Source organism: Macrobrachium nipponense, chromosome 43 (assembly GCF_015104395.2).
Source record: "Macrobrachium nipponense isolate FS-2020 chromosome 43, ASM1510439v2, whole genome shotgun sequence".
NCBI lineage: Eukaryota > Metazoa > Arthropoda > Malacostraca > Decapoda > Palaemonidae > Macrobrachium > Macrobrachium nipponense.
This window is the reverse complement of record NC_061104.1, coordinates 10,479,280-10,494,734: the sequence shown is the minus strand read 5'-3', so window position 1 is coordinate 10,494,734 and position 15,455 is coordinate 10,479,280. Positions and strand designations below refer to the sequence as shown.

General features: G+C 37.7%; 1 protein-coding gene across 5 annotated transcripts in view; it reads left to right on the top strand.

Annotated features, from left to right (window-relative positions):
• Positions 1-15,455, top strand: part of LOC135213520 (homeobox protein araucan-like) — a 176,204-nt gene that overhangs the window by 57,866 nt on the left and 102,883 nt on the right. For all 5 annotated transcript variants that reach the window (XM_064247436.1, XM_064247434.1, XM_064247437.1 and 2 more), the window contains exon 3: positions 7,187-7,302. In XM_064247436.1, the coding sequence (XP_064103506.1) occupies positions 7,187-7,302 (116 nt within the window). The remainder of the gene's footprint in view (positions 1-7,186; positions 7,303-15,455) is intronic.

Sequence of the window (15,455 nt, the reverse complement as noted above, 5' to 3'; positions counted from 1 at the left end):
AGGGAGATAAATATATAATCATGTTAGAAAACACTAACAGTGACTGACGTGCGGACTTCAGTAACATTTCATTAATATTTCGGAAATAACGTGACTGGTATTGTGGCCGTAACTTATTTCGGAAAATGGACTTACTTGATGGAATGAATTGTAAAAAAAAAACATTTAGAAACGAGTTATATTTTCTAATGAAATCGTATGTTTCTCGCCATTTTACATTTGGAGATATGTGCATGAAAAATTAGGCCACTTCCATGAGATTTTATTAAATATGTTATCTATATAATGCATCAGATTTTCGTATATGTTTCCCATATAATGCACCAGGTTTTTGTAAGTTTTCCATACAATGGGTCAGGTTTTTGTATATTTCCCATATAATACATCAGATTTTTTGTATGATCCCCCATTGATGCATCAGATTTTTTTTTATATATTTCCCATATAATACATCAGATTTTTTTGTATGATCCCCCCATTGATGCATCAGATTTTTGTATATGTTTCCCACATAATGCATCAGATGTTTGTATGATTCCCCTATAATGCATCAAATCTTTTTGCATATGTTTCCTATTTAATACGTAAGATTTTTTTTTATATATGTTTCCCATATATTACAGACACAATCCTAGTGAATTCTGTAACATGAACCATATACCCGGACAAAACAATTTCGACATTTAATTTCAATTTCAGACTAAGGAATCCTGAATGATCAAAAGTCTGGCTTCCCGTCAGATCTGAATGAATGACTGAGGGTCACTTTATCACCCGGTGGCAAAAATCCTGTAATTCGGATTTACTCCCCAGCATTCAGCCGCCTTGTATATATCACTGTCCGTTTAGCCCCCTGCTGCGCCCGTGAGAGAACGCTTAAACAACCCTCTCCTCCCCCCCTCCCCCTCCCCCTGGGGGTCCTCATACAACCCAGTCAATTGTGCTATCATCGCCATCACCATCGAGGGGACTTTTTTTACTATTCATAATCCTGTCTCATTAGTCTTAAGAGCGTCTATTAACGCCATTTGCACCTAATTTCTATCTTACCATCTCAACGGGGCCACCGAAGCGCCAGACCGGAACTTCGGTAATTCGGCAATGAATACGTTCGCAGTGGGAGACCGTTTTTTTCTTTTTAGCAGTTTCCTTTTTTTTTTTTTAAATTCTTCTTCTTCACCTTCTTCTTGAAGGTCGCGTAACGTTTGGGGAAGTTTGAATGCATATGATACGTACAAAGCAAATGGAGAAACGCAATGGATTTCATAGCATGATATAACGCTACAATAAAATGAGATTTGAAATCCCGTATACACTCGACATACAACTGATGGGTATACAGGAGGACTTGCTATATACTATAGTAAAATAGTAGTATACGTACATGGTGGTATTGGCGTGATATCGATAGTATCAGAAGTTACATCTCTCTACATATATCTACTACTTTTTCCGTCATCTGCCTTTAACACCTGTCACATTTATTCTTTTTTTCTTCTTTTTCTTTCTTTTCCCCGATGCTCTTTTATTACCCGAGGGACACGTTTCACTCTAACCTCGTTACATCGAAGCGGATTTTTCTTCCCATGCGAAAATCCACCCCAGGACCCCAGGAGGTATATATAGACACGGCGGGCTGGCTGCCTTCAGGGCCGCCCTTCGGGTACCGACCGAGAGGGTTTTATCCGCTGGAAGATTGTGTGGTGTGTTCGGAGGTGAGCGAGGGTTGCGTGCTGCTGCACTGCGAACCCATCCTATCCAAGGCCCCTGGAACAGACCCACGGGGGAGAGGGCGGGGTGGGACGGTGGCAGGGGATGGGAAGGGCGGGGGGGGGGGGAATGGAAGGGGCATTCAGGATATGGGGTAGCAATGAGAGGGGAGGAGTAGTTAACGGGAAATGTCTCAAAACTGATGTCTCATTCCCTCAAATAATGTATATATATATATATATTTTTATATATAGATATATATATATATATATATATATAGAGAGAGAGAGAGAGAGAGAGAGAGAGAGAGAGAGAGAATCACGGATCGGTCCCCAGCACTCGCCTTGTATCGCTGACATTAAAATAATGCAAGATATTTTTACGACTGACGAAAACAAGAATAATGCATTTGGTCGTGTGTTGTCCTCAGGCCAGACGACCAGCGTTCTCCGATACTGTTCTAATCAACGACACAAACCGATACCAAAACATGACAGAGAACGTCCAGCGCATAATGGAAATCAAAAAAATGAACCAAAGCGACATCCTTCTACATAATGTCTGAGAGAGAGAGAGAGAGAGAGAGAGAGAGAGAGAGAGATCGACATCTTTCAATCATCGCAGTGGCAGACCCCCCGATTAAAACAGACCGAGACACGGCTGAACAGGCCACATCATTACCCACATTGGGGGCTGCAATTCGAGGTATATAAACGAGCAGCCATAGCTTACGCCTCCTGAGTAAACAGCGCCCTCTCCGGAGTTGAATACCAAGGAGGCTCGCTGCGGACGAAGATAGGGGATCCAGTAGCGTGTATAAACGATCCGGGCCTATTGAGGAGAATATTGTTTCCTCCAAGAGCCTAATATCGTCGGTATAGAGTCTCCAATGTCTATAGATGACGTCAATGAGGCGATGTGAGTCGCATAAAGGAGCCAGTGTCACACGCCAACGATACTGTGTGTGTGTTCCTCTACGTAAACTCTAATGGAGCTCATTCATTTGGGACCCCTTTATTACGGTTATGCTGAAACGGAGAGAACACATGCATCTTGCCAGTGTAACTAAATATGCCTAATATATATATGCTCAATATATATATATATATATATATATATATATATATATATATATACATACATATATATTTGTAACGTGTGACTGTTTTCTGTATTTGTATGTGTCCTTAAATTCAAAAGTTAAAAGTTGACTATGCACGATATAACCTTCCTCTAAAAATTTCTTTCTATTCATTAAAAAATAACATTCGGTCTTATTGGTAAACATAATTTTACCTGAAATGAGGATGAGAAAACGTAACATTCAATTCCGCTCGCTGCTTTTATTTGCATCAAGGATATTAGCGCTGTGTTTATATACAGGAATGTATGTTTCTACATCATCCTGTGCGCTATTAATTTTCCTGAATATGTGCTGGAATGACACGTTAGAATAGTCTTTGTGTATAGTGTTGTACATTTTAAAATATTTTCATTCACATTTGTAAGCATGTAGGTATGCGTGATTATTTTTCCATGTAAGATTTCGTTTACACACGCGTATGGATATGAAAAGTCATTTTAAATTAAGCAAACTAGATGTCATGCAGATTTAGTTAAGCGAAGATTCCAAACAACAAACCTGGAAATAAAAAAAAGACGAAAGCCGGTCGCACCGTAGAAAATAGGATGAAAAAATTGCATAAAAAAGAAACTAATATGTGCTTCATTTGTGGTAATTGATCCATCTCATTTGCATACCACATTATAAAATGTGGCTGGTTAATATGCGACCGGTGTCCCTGTTCGTCACATTAAGCATACCTGGAGGGATTCGGGAGGAGGGGAGGGGCGGGGAATGAGGGGCGGGGGATGATTGGGGGGGAGGGGGAGCCTCCAGGGAGGACATAACCGTTGCCAGACATGTCGCACACCGCTAATTAAAATGGTGGAGACCGCCAGAGGTACTAAGGCCGTTGGAAGACCGATACACCAAAATGCAAACACCGGACTGGCCTGCAGTTTAATGCTGGAGTGTTATGGTGAAACTTTAGCATACAACAAAGTCTTATTTTTCTTCCTGTTACTGTCGTGCGAGAGACAAATCGACATCTCTCCATTCAGAACAATGGCAGTGAAGAGACTTCACGGAAATTGCTTGCCTAAATTAGCTGTCTCCTCACAGATGCTGATCCAGCTGATCCATTGATATCTCTGTTGAGAGCAATGGGAGGGGTAATAATTGATTGAAAGTGCGTGGGTGAAGTCATTTACTCTTGATATCCAAGGGATTATTGGTTCAATAATTAGATATTTCAACACCTGGAAATCTCGGAAGGATATATTTCAGTTCGTTGTTCGTTTAATTTAAGCCACTCCACAAGGACGGTTGTCTGCTATACGGAAAATTTATTTGAAATGTGCGATATCGCCGATATACTGAATTTCTTTTAGCCCTTTGAAATTCAAAAGATATTGAAATTAAATGCTATTACAGATATGAAAATATTTAAAAGTCGTAAATTTGGTTCCTAGTGTTGAAGCGCCGACCTCTTAAACTTGAGTAGAAATTTAAATGCTAAATCATAAATCGACAAAATACTAGCACTAAATGCCGATTTGAGGCATTTTTCTATTTTAGCATTCAAACGGTTAAGCGTTTATTACTTCTTGCAGTGAGTTAGTGGATTTCTCAACGGTGCCTAGGCTTCAGGTCTTTAAAATAAGGAACGGATTTTGACAGAAATTACTCGTCTTGGCCACGGTGCTGGTATTTTCATAAATGGCTGACGACACAATTTGTGGTTCAGATATAAAACTAAACCCCATCTCTTATTTACCCTGACCTTTGAATGTTTTTCCAGTTGATAAATAATCTTTGAGTGTATAAATCTTATTATACATCTGATGATGTCAAAAGAAGAAGCGCATATGAATTTTCGCGGCGTTTCTTCATTAAATTTAACTAAACTACTGTTAAAGGATGATGATACCCGATGTGGCACTTTTCGGATCGCATCCGAATGAAAAGAAGCCTTGGAATTTATGTTTTAGGCAAATTAAGGCTGAAGAAAAACGCGTCAACGATTTGTCAGCATACCGTAACTTAACACCCATTTTAATGAAAAAAAGGGAGACCACTGAGTAAGATTATTTGAACCTGCGTAAGATTATTTGAAATTTGATATACCGTCTGCGTAACTGGCGTAGTTTGGCACGTCTCGTGAAAACAGCCAGGGCCATAAACTCAGCGCACTCACAATACGGCAGACGTTATGCCCACTTGATCTTAATACGGCCATAAAAGTCGTGTACGCCGTGATACATGGCATGGCAAGAATTAAATGAGAGAGAGAGAGAGAGAGAGAGAGAGAGAGAGAGAGAGAGAGAGAGAGCCTTTAATTTACTTTTTAAAATGATTTTCATTCGATTTTTCCTTACGAAGATTCCAGAGCATCAGCTTTTGACGTTAGTTTTGTTAGTCTTCTCTCTCTCTCTCTCTCTCTCTCTCTCTCTCTCTCAGCACCTCTCTCTCAGCACCAGCCTCTTCCTTAACTCTTATTCCCTCGTTTACTTCATAATACTCCCTCCCTCCCTCCCTCCTTCCCTCGCCCCTTGATCTCCTGTGCGGCGTGAGCATCAAAACAAAACCCTGAGAGTGACTGACGCATTTGCCAGAAATCCAATTTCCCAGACAGCAAAGAAGGAGAAGGAGAAGGAAAGGGAAAAGTCCTTTAATTGAATGCTGGCACACATATTTTTTGACACAGCGAAACACTCTAATAATTTCGAGTCATCGGTCAAAGCGGCTGAATCATCACAAGAAAGGCAATATATGACTCGAGGGGAATCCGGACCACTTCATAATGGCCGTCCCTTCCCCCCCTTCATTTTTTTATCATCTTTTGTTTATTTTATAGTATTGGGCCCATTACGAAAAGGCCTCTTTATCCCTTTACTCTTTCCTCCTCCACCTCCACCCCCCCTGGGCCCCCCTCCCCGTTATAGTGGTCTTTATTGCCTCTTTCGTTTAAGGGTCATTTGTATACAGTTCCAACTTAAGATTTACACGATTTTTATTCAGTCCGAATCTCGGTGGGTTGTTTTTCTCCCCTTTGAAGAATTTACATCTGGGTATCATGGCGAATCGGGAAGCATCCTTTCCAGGCGGTCTTTTACGGTACGAGTTGACTTTTAACAATAACATGAGGGATGGGGGATTTTTTTTTTTTTTTTTTTTTTGGGGGGGGGGCGGGACAAATAATTGGTTTCCTGTCTTAGCTTATTTTCGAAACTAAAAAAAATTCACCATGTCTTGAATGGGAAAGTATACAATTGTTGTTTAGTTGATGATAAATTATTAGATGAATATATTGTTTTATCAGTGACACGTACACCCCAAACGATATACAGTCAGTCATTTAACAGACACATATATACACACACACATATATATATATTATGTGTGTATAGGTACTACTTAATTTATTTAACCCAATATTCAATATCATTTATAATGGTACGTAAGACGACCGAAATCCCTACCTCTTCCAACCCGCCCTTGGAACAGGGGGTTGGGGGGGCGGGTGAGGGGTTTGGGAGTGGGGTGAAAGGAGATAATCGAAGATCGATACCAGATGATGATACATAACGACCGAACAATGTATAGCATAATCCTCTCTGGATATGAACGTTGACTCTCCTGTTATTTTGATCATTTCCTATGGAGATGTGACATCCCGAGTTTCGATATTAGTAATGTAATAATGGAGTGGAGGCGTCGAGAACCTCCGCCGTTGTAACGCCAGTTTATCGTATTAAATCTAATTGGTCCTTCAACTGTTCTGATTGGAGACATCAATTACATTCTGTCAATCACTGGGTTTGGAAGAGATGAGTGGAATTCTAAATATTACAATTTCCATGAGAGAGAGAGAGAGAGAGAGAGAGAGAGAGAGAGAGAGAGAGAGAGTCTCATGGTGATGAACGGAGTAATGTTAGTGGTTACTTGTAATGACGTGTTTAAGAGAAAACCACTAGTCATGCAATTCCCAGGCATACATACATGCAAACACACATACCAGAGAAAGTACACGCACACACACACTCATAAAACGCACAAATATATATATTATAATATTATATATATATATATTCTATATATATATGAACATAAAAAGCGCAAGCATAAATAAAACTGTAAAAGGTAAACAAAGTGCCACACACAAAGTAAAATATCTAACGATCTTTTGCGTACCTACCAAGTAATCATACAATTGCTGGTTGAATGCCTGACGAGCTGTGTAAGTGTTTGTGTGTTACACACATTAATACACACACATATAATTATATATATAATGTGTATGTATACCGTACTTGTGTACATACATATATACATATAAATGATTCATGTCAGATTATGTACCTTCGCATGTATTTATTCTGTACAATATAAATATATTCTCTCTTTTTTCAGGGCTCCGGTTACGGCATGAAAGAGGGCGGAGCTGGGGACGTATCAATGTACGGCAGTGGTCTAGGGGCGTCCCCTGCTGGGTATTACCCCTACGACCCTACTTTCGCCGCCTACGGGTAAGTACTCAAGATTGGGCTGTGTGTGTATGTCAAGCCTGTCATCTAAAATAATGCAGAAGTTATGTGTCAGATCAAAAGCATGACAGGAACTTTGTGTGTCAGAATCACACGTATGTATTACATCAAATGATTTACAGCTCATAAGCGACATCATATATGGGGTTCAGATGTTATATATCATAATCACCGATTTCAACTTCCCTCTTGTAAATTCCGTGAAACTTAATCATTTACGTTCAAGTTATCTATTACAAACAGGACATGAAATTTCAAATGCTATTTTGAAAAACATCCGTACGGTTTTGTAATTTCACGTTTTTTTTTTTTTGTTTTTTTGTTTACGGGTTTTTTTTATATTACTTTTCAATTTTCACTGGCTTGATGTGAATCTCGAAAGCCATCCGCTTCTTGAAAAATCTGCAGCGTTTTAGGTCTCCTGTTTATTTTATAATATACATAAAGCAGACAGGGAACTTCGAAATATATTTATTTCGATAGAAATTTGGAATATGCTTCCTTTTTCATTGCAAGTCTTTACTGACCCTTTAATTCTGAACAATTTACACATATCTGTTTACATGTGGCCTACCTCACATTACGTTTTTAAACACCTCCTTGACAACCCTTAAGCTTCTCCAACTTATAATTAAATCACTCTGCCAATTAGTCTTATTTATATATATATATATATATATAAATATATATATATCTAATGTAATATTATATATATATATATATATAATATATATAATAATATTATATATATACATTATAAGTATAGTATTATAATATATATTTATATACCTCCATCATATATATAGATATAGATATACATACATCATATAATTATAATATTATAATACATACATCATATATATATATATATATATTAGATATATATATATATCTATATATATATATATATATACATCATATATATATATATATATATCCAGGTGCCGTACATCTTGCAGAGTTTACTTCACCCAATAATTCATTCAATCAAGTCTTACAGGCTGTATTCTTTAAGCATTGTGGCGCAGTCCCATGTTTGTAGGTCGGGAATACAGCGCATTGATTGCATCTACTTTCTTACTGAGGTTCGACTTATGTCACGGACTAAATTAAATTGTATGAGATTAGTAGTTAACATCTAAAGACTTTTAGATAACTTTAATGAAAAGCCGTCTCCGATTTTGGATTTCCGGATTACAGGTGCAATTGATCTCGGTCTTAGTATTTTCCGGATTAAGGGCACAACACGTGTAAGATTTGTATATGCATAAAAATGGAACAATCCTTCTGCCTTGTGTACATTCGGATTAATAGCGCAATGTTTTTGCTTATCTGAGTATCAACATTCACAGCGTTTTCTTCACGATTAAATCTAAATAATCACTTTAAATAGATGCCCTGAAAACACCAGGACTAACAGGGTTGCAATTCATACTCTGTCTTCCATGCTTTAATTTCTGAGACTTTATCTGTTAACACTTAGTGTATTATCATACATGGAGGATAACATCTGAATCTTGGAATTTATGCTCTGCCTAGTAACCTGCGAATATCTGCAATTTTAAGAGATAATCAGGATGTTTAAAATGCATGTATCTAATACGACTATACTATTTGCACAATGTATTAACATCTGATACCTGACATTTCATTGGATAACAGTTCACATATAAAATATATATGGATGATTTTTAATATATACTCTGTCCAGTAAGATGAAATTTACATGTCTGAGATATATGAAACGGTTTCTTCCTAAAAAAAAAAAGAGAGAAAAAAAAAGGAGACATTATTGTCAGTTACCATAGTATATGCTTTACCTTGTACCTTGTTAATTCAAGAGATCTATTTAATATATATAACATGATTTTCTCTTAAAAAGGTATTTAGTCCGGCTTACATTAAATGAAGTTGTTCTATGCCTGAACGACACGCACAGGAAAAAAAAAAATTTTCGAAACCAGACTCGTCCGAAAGTCATTAACATAAAAGTACGTCCATTAGTCGAGAACAAATAGCATTTTCTCTTTTATGACTGTCAGTTTATGCAAATAATTCCGACGTTGATCCTCCTTTCACTTCTTAGTCATGCAAGTCCATTAGTGAAGAAGGCAGTGCACTTCTCAATGACATTAATCTAGCAACGGCAGTCGCTCTAGATGAGAAATCGCCCGGATTTAAAGAAGGCCTATTCGTTTCCTTCTGGCCTGAGTGTGTCAGGAATGCCACCCCCCCCCCCCCCCACCACCACCTTACCCCTTCCTGAATGTGGTTGATCAGTGACGTTACACTAAAATTCACCAATGAATACCAAAGCGCTAGATATATATTCATGATAACATATATTTCCCTCATTTTCCTTCCAAAGAACCCGAATAGCGTTCGGTTTATCCTCAATTTCCTTATTTCATTTGATAAGAATTCACACTGAAAGGAATGACATTATTGCCCTCATCTTCCGGAAATTACCAAAATAAATATACAAAGATAACTTCTTCACATTCCTCGAAAACTTTCCAGAAAATGTGAAGAATAAACAAAAAGCATAATTCACTGTCGAATGGCAAATATACCGAAGTCAGTAATGTCACATAATATCTCTGCATTTATATTGGTTATTCTTGTGCATACGAACATTTGCAAAATGAAGTGTAATGAATCATTAATTGTCGATAAAAACAAAACAAGGATGCACGCACGCACAACACAACACGCACAACACACACACACACACACACACACACACCACACACACACACACACACACACATATATATATATATATAATCTATATATATATATATATATATAATATATATATATATATATGTGTGTGTGTGTTGGTGTGTGTGTGTGTGTGTGTGTGTGTACACAGTTAAACTGAAGAAATCCAGAAAAAATAGCATTTCCTTCTATTAACCCATATAAAATGATAATTCCATAATTATGTCAGATTTTTCTTTTCTCATGTGTAGTTTTAACTGTGTTAAATAATATTTCAGTTTCATTTTTGTTCCATCTCGAGGTCGAGGTAAAGTAAAGACTGTCCAAAGAATTTTGACATTTTATATTTCAATATAAAATAACTTCTCTTTACACGAATCAAGTGTTCGAGTGCTTTGTCAGCGTGAAGCGAGAGAAAAAAATTGTGCTCAATTAAACGTCTAATGATGACCCCAGCGCCGCTAATTAAGCAAGAATATTTTGCTGTGAAATTCGGATGTTTAATTCATAAATCATCATTTCCAAATCAACAACAATTGCTTTAATTAAATAGCTGCAAAATCATTCAGAGGGAGAGGAGCGTTTCTGGAGAGTAATTTTTGATTAATAATCTAAGCCTCTCCTCATGTAAATTTCACCTACCTTCATCGGTTTAATTGGAACTTTTCAGTGCTACTTTTTTCCAATATGGTTCCTGTGTGTTTGCATATGCGCGTATCCTTCTCCCTTTGCACGTAAAATGCAAAATAAAAAGGACTTACTCATCTTACTCTGAGATTTTCTCTCTCATTTTAAACTAGCAAATTTTTATCACTGATGCCCTTAGCAAGAACTACTTTTTCGGTTCACATCCTGAGTCATTTGAACAGTGATTTAAATGGATGAAAAACGAGTAGAAATACAAGAGAGTGAATATCTAATGAATTGAACATTCTAAAACCTTACTAAAAAAACCTGGAAATCTAAGAAATTACTAAAAAAACAAAAACAAAAAAAACAATAAAGTTCACTGACCCTTTTCAAAGTTTCGAAATAAAAAGTGAGTCAACAGCTGTCTTGTACACAGGTTACGAAATCAGGCATAAGAATAGTTTTTGTGATTACTTTTTCATAGATTCTGTTTGTTTGTTTGTTTGTATGGTTTTTAACGTTGCATGGAACCAGCGGTTATTCAGCAACGGGACCAACGGCTTTACGTGACTTCCGAACCACGTCGAGAGTGAACTTCTATCACCAGAAATACACATCTCTCACTCCTCAATGGAATGGCCGAGAATCGAACCCGCGACCACCGAAGTGATAGGCAAAGGATTCTGGGTATCTGCTTGTATTAAAAATCAAAGTTATGAAATACAGAAACAGTCGAACATAATGTTAATGTGTGTTATCAACATTTCCCAGTTTTAAAAACTACTGTTTATGATTGCTGTACAGATTTTTGAATGTGAAAACACATGCTCGTAACGATGATGTAAATAACGAGACGCCTGTACGCTGATAATGTAACACAAAGCTTTCGCATTGTGATCTCTCTCTCTCTCTCTCTCTCTCTCTCTCTCTCTCTCTCTCTCTCTCTCAATTTCAGCGGTCGTCCGCAAACTAAATAAAGTGATGAGCCCCATAAACTCCCACCAAGAATATATGACCTCTTCCTCTACCAAAAGGGCCCAATTCCCATCATCGTTTTCAGTTTCCTAAGATCTCACATTTTTTGTTCTTTTCGTCGTCTCTCTTTTCTTCCTTTCTCTCTCTCTTTCTCTTTTTCTTTCCTCACAAAGATGCTCATCTCATTGGTTCATCCTTTTGCGTCCTGCTAACGTTTTCACCCTCGGTTTCATTGGATATTAGTCTTTTTCCGCTTCTTTCCACATCGTTATTTACTTTCTGCTGGCTAAAACAATTTTCTCATTGTTTTAGGATTGAATTAAAAGATATGAAAAAAATTAGGATCACCATAAAGAGGTAACTAAGAATTATTCACTGGTCCCAGAGTCACATGCAAGGGCCGTATTGGCAATGTTTAATCCGCATTTTCAAATTTATATTTACACGGACATTATTTTAACCTTAATTTAAAAGGCTTAACATGTTCTGAACTCTCAGAAGATGTAATTTCACCTTCAGACCTACTTATATTTCATATTTAAGGAACGATGTTTTGACATAATCATCCACAATTACGTCCCTAAAAAATTGTATCAACAGTTTTGATATTTTTACCATAAACTCTTAAAAGTGCTAAGTATCATTGCCTTTATTTATTCGGGTTGATTGCTCTAATGCCATAAGTTGGCGTTACAACGAAATTGGTCAACGACAAAGAACTCTACATAGTCAGGAGAAAAGAACGTCCTTGTTCTCCCATTTTAAGAGTCTGAGGTGAAATTGGAATGGGTAAGATTTTTTTTTTAAAAGTCTCGGGAGGGGAGGGGAGGATGTTGGAGGCTAACCCCCCACCTTCCTCCTCCTCCTCCTCCTCCTTCAAATGCAGTGGGAAAAATGGAGGGGTGGGAGGAGGGAATTCGGGAGAACTTGGTTGGCAGCAGGCCCCTGGAGGCGGCCTGGGCGAGCTCGTCCTCGTGTGAGACATAGACTCAACGCGCCTCCACTAATTTAGCCGACGAGTAAAAACTGCGCCTAAAAAGGCGGAACATTCGAGCGGGGATCACCAGCTCGTCAATGATGCAGCCCCGGCCTTAATCCTCTACACGCGGCCGCAAAATAAAAAAAAAAGAAAGAAAAAGAAAAAAAGAAAAACACGCCCCCCCAAAAAATGACCTACGGACAAAGAGGCTTTGGGGCGAATTTTGTGATTTTGTTTAATGAGCCGTTAAGCCTTATGGATACTGGGACGTAAAGCACAGTTTCGGACTTGAATGCTACCTACCTACTCACTCTCTCTCCTCTTCTCTCTCTCGTCTCTCATCTCTCTCTCTCTCTCCCCTTGAAGCCTAGTTGAGGGATGGGGGGGGGGGGGGGGGGGGGGGGGGCGACGGCAGAACGGGGGTCTCAGAGGATCTGCCAGAGCCCCGTTGTCGGATCATACTCTACAAAGTAAACTTGGAGGCCAATTAATGTGTTCGATTCCCAAGAGGTTTTCGACTTTGATCCCGCGGAGTATTTAGTGTGAAGTGAGCTATCAACCTGTAATTGGTTATCAGGGTAAACCATTTATTGCAGTTCACCAAATCTTAGGAGCGACAACAGCAGGATGATTAAATTTCTTCCCCTGGAGGGAGTTGGGGGGAGCGGGGATACGAATAAAGTGTAACGGGAAACCGGATCATAAAAACAAAAAGTAAACAATAATACTCCGACGTATAAATATGGAAAGAAATGCCAGCGAACACATTAAAATGGTTCTTATTTGGTCGGCCGCACACACACACACACATACACTTCGCTAGCGGCGCCACAGCCAACGTTAATCAGTTTCTGGTTCGCCTATCGTCAAAATAAAAGGATTTTGCTCAAACAAGAATATCTCGGATCCGAATTCACACAAAAATGCCAGTGAATTTCTTAACTCTGCGGTAATATGTCGCTGCTAAAACAGCAAGCTTCATTAAACGAGGTCATTTGTCTGTGCTAAGGGCGTACCGGTGTTGAAGATGCCATTCACTGTTTTTCATTTAGGAATATCTGTTATCCGTCGTGTGCATACAACGAAGGCTAAGACAAAAAAAACTGTTTATTAATCATTGCAAAATTGTTAGGGGATATGGAATTAGGGAGAAGGTAAAATAGATCATTGTTGTTTATTATTACGGTAATTATTATCATTGCAAGAACAGACACATCCTCCCAGACCTTATAATTCAGAAATAGAGCAAAGATCCAAAAATATATCATTAACTTAGAGCTCATAAAACTAATACATTATCCCCAACATCACAGAAAACATCGCATAGCTAATGAAGGCTTCGTGACTGATGTTTAACATCCTTTTAATCGGAATCTTATCTTAATTACTCGTTTTTAAAGACATGCTGACCGGTGATTGGGGATATAAAATTTTGATACTGACCAAGTCAGGTTAATGATCTTTTTACAGACCCCCATATATCTTTAGGCATGCTTTCTTTTAGAGCCTTTGTGTAATTATTACAACTGATAACTACTTTTGCTACTAATGTTGTTGACTCTGCTTCCGATGCTAGTATGTACGTAGCCTTCAAAAAGGAGTAACTGTTATGCATTCTTTAACAAGGGCCCGGCGTCCGGACGAGAGAAAAGTTTTAGGCTATTATGGTTCCTACAATAATGATAATAATAATCATAATAACTAGAGGAGACGATAAATATGCCAATTAAAAGTCCTAATAACGTTCTGTATTTACTTTAATATGACTTATGTCGACTTAATTCATGTACAAAGAACAGACATTTTATGTAAGTTTTCAAGCCCCAGAAAAATTGTTACAGGAAAATTTAAATACCGATTACTAAATAATAACGTATGTACTATAAGTGTCATTATTAAGGATTTTAAATAAGAAGAAAAATGTACGTAATTGTATACTTTAGTAATATAATTATAATACATATTCCAATAGACGTGCATATAAGTTATATATATGTTATCTTCGGATGAGTGTTCCGTGGGACTTTAACTTTTACTAGCAGCGTGATTTCTACAAGGGAAAGAAAAGAAAAGAAAAAATAAACTGTGGAAATCACGTTCCATTTTTGTTATTTTCTGTTACACGATTTGTGAACACCAGCAAAAGAACGATGCCCAGCCGGGTTTAATTCGAAATTTCAGGACAATCAAACAATTTGACATTTTTCAAATATGTACTTGACATTTGTATAAGAAGATCAGGAAGCAGATCCTAATGCTCTGGACAACAGGGGAAAAAATAATAATAATAAAAAAAAAGGCCTGCACGAATTCAGAGGTTTATCGGGAACTTTGTCGGCAAACATAATGACCAAAGCTTGAAAATAGTAAAAGCTGTTTTTAACATAAAATTGCACGCGAGGCATACAGCTATTTACCTAGCCACGTTGCCCACCTTTTCGTAGAGTACTGTTATTTATTTATTTTTTTTTTGGTGGCGGGGATCTTAACTTAAATTATATTTTAAAAACTCCAATTATTTTGGGGTGGGAGTAATTGGAAAACTCCAGATCTTACGGCAAAATGTAAAGATAAGATTAAAATGTAACCATACATTCAAGGGTCCTTTTCTTTGCACTCTTTTCCACTATAACTGCGAGAACTTCTTAATTCACAGTCGTATGTCTCTTTGTGTAAGAGCTGAAAGAAGAAGTATTTGGATTCCAGTATTCCTTGGAACTGGGAAAAAGTTTGTCAACAAAAAAGGGCGAGTGAAGATTTATTTCCACTTTCGTGAATGTCTATATATTTTGTGAATGGCTGAGGACCAAGAAATATTGCAAGAGGA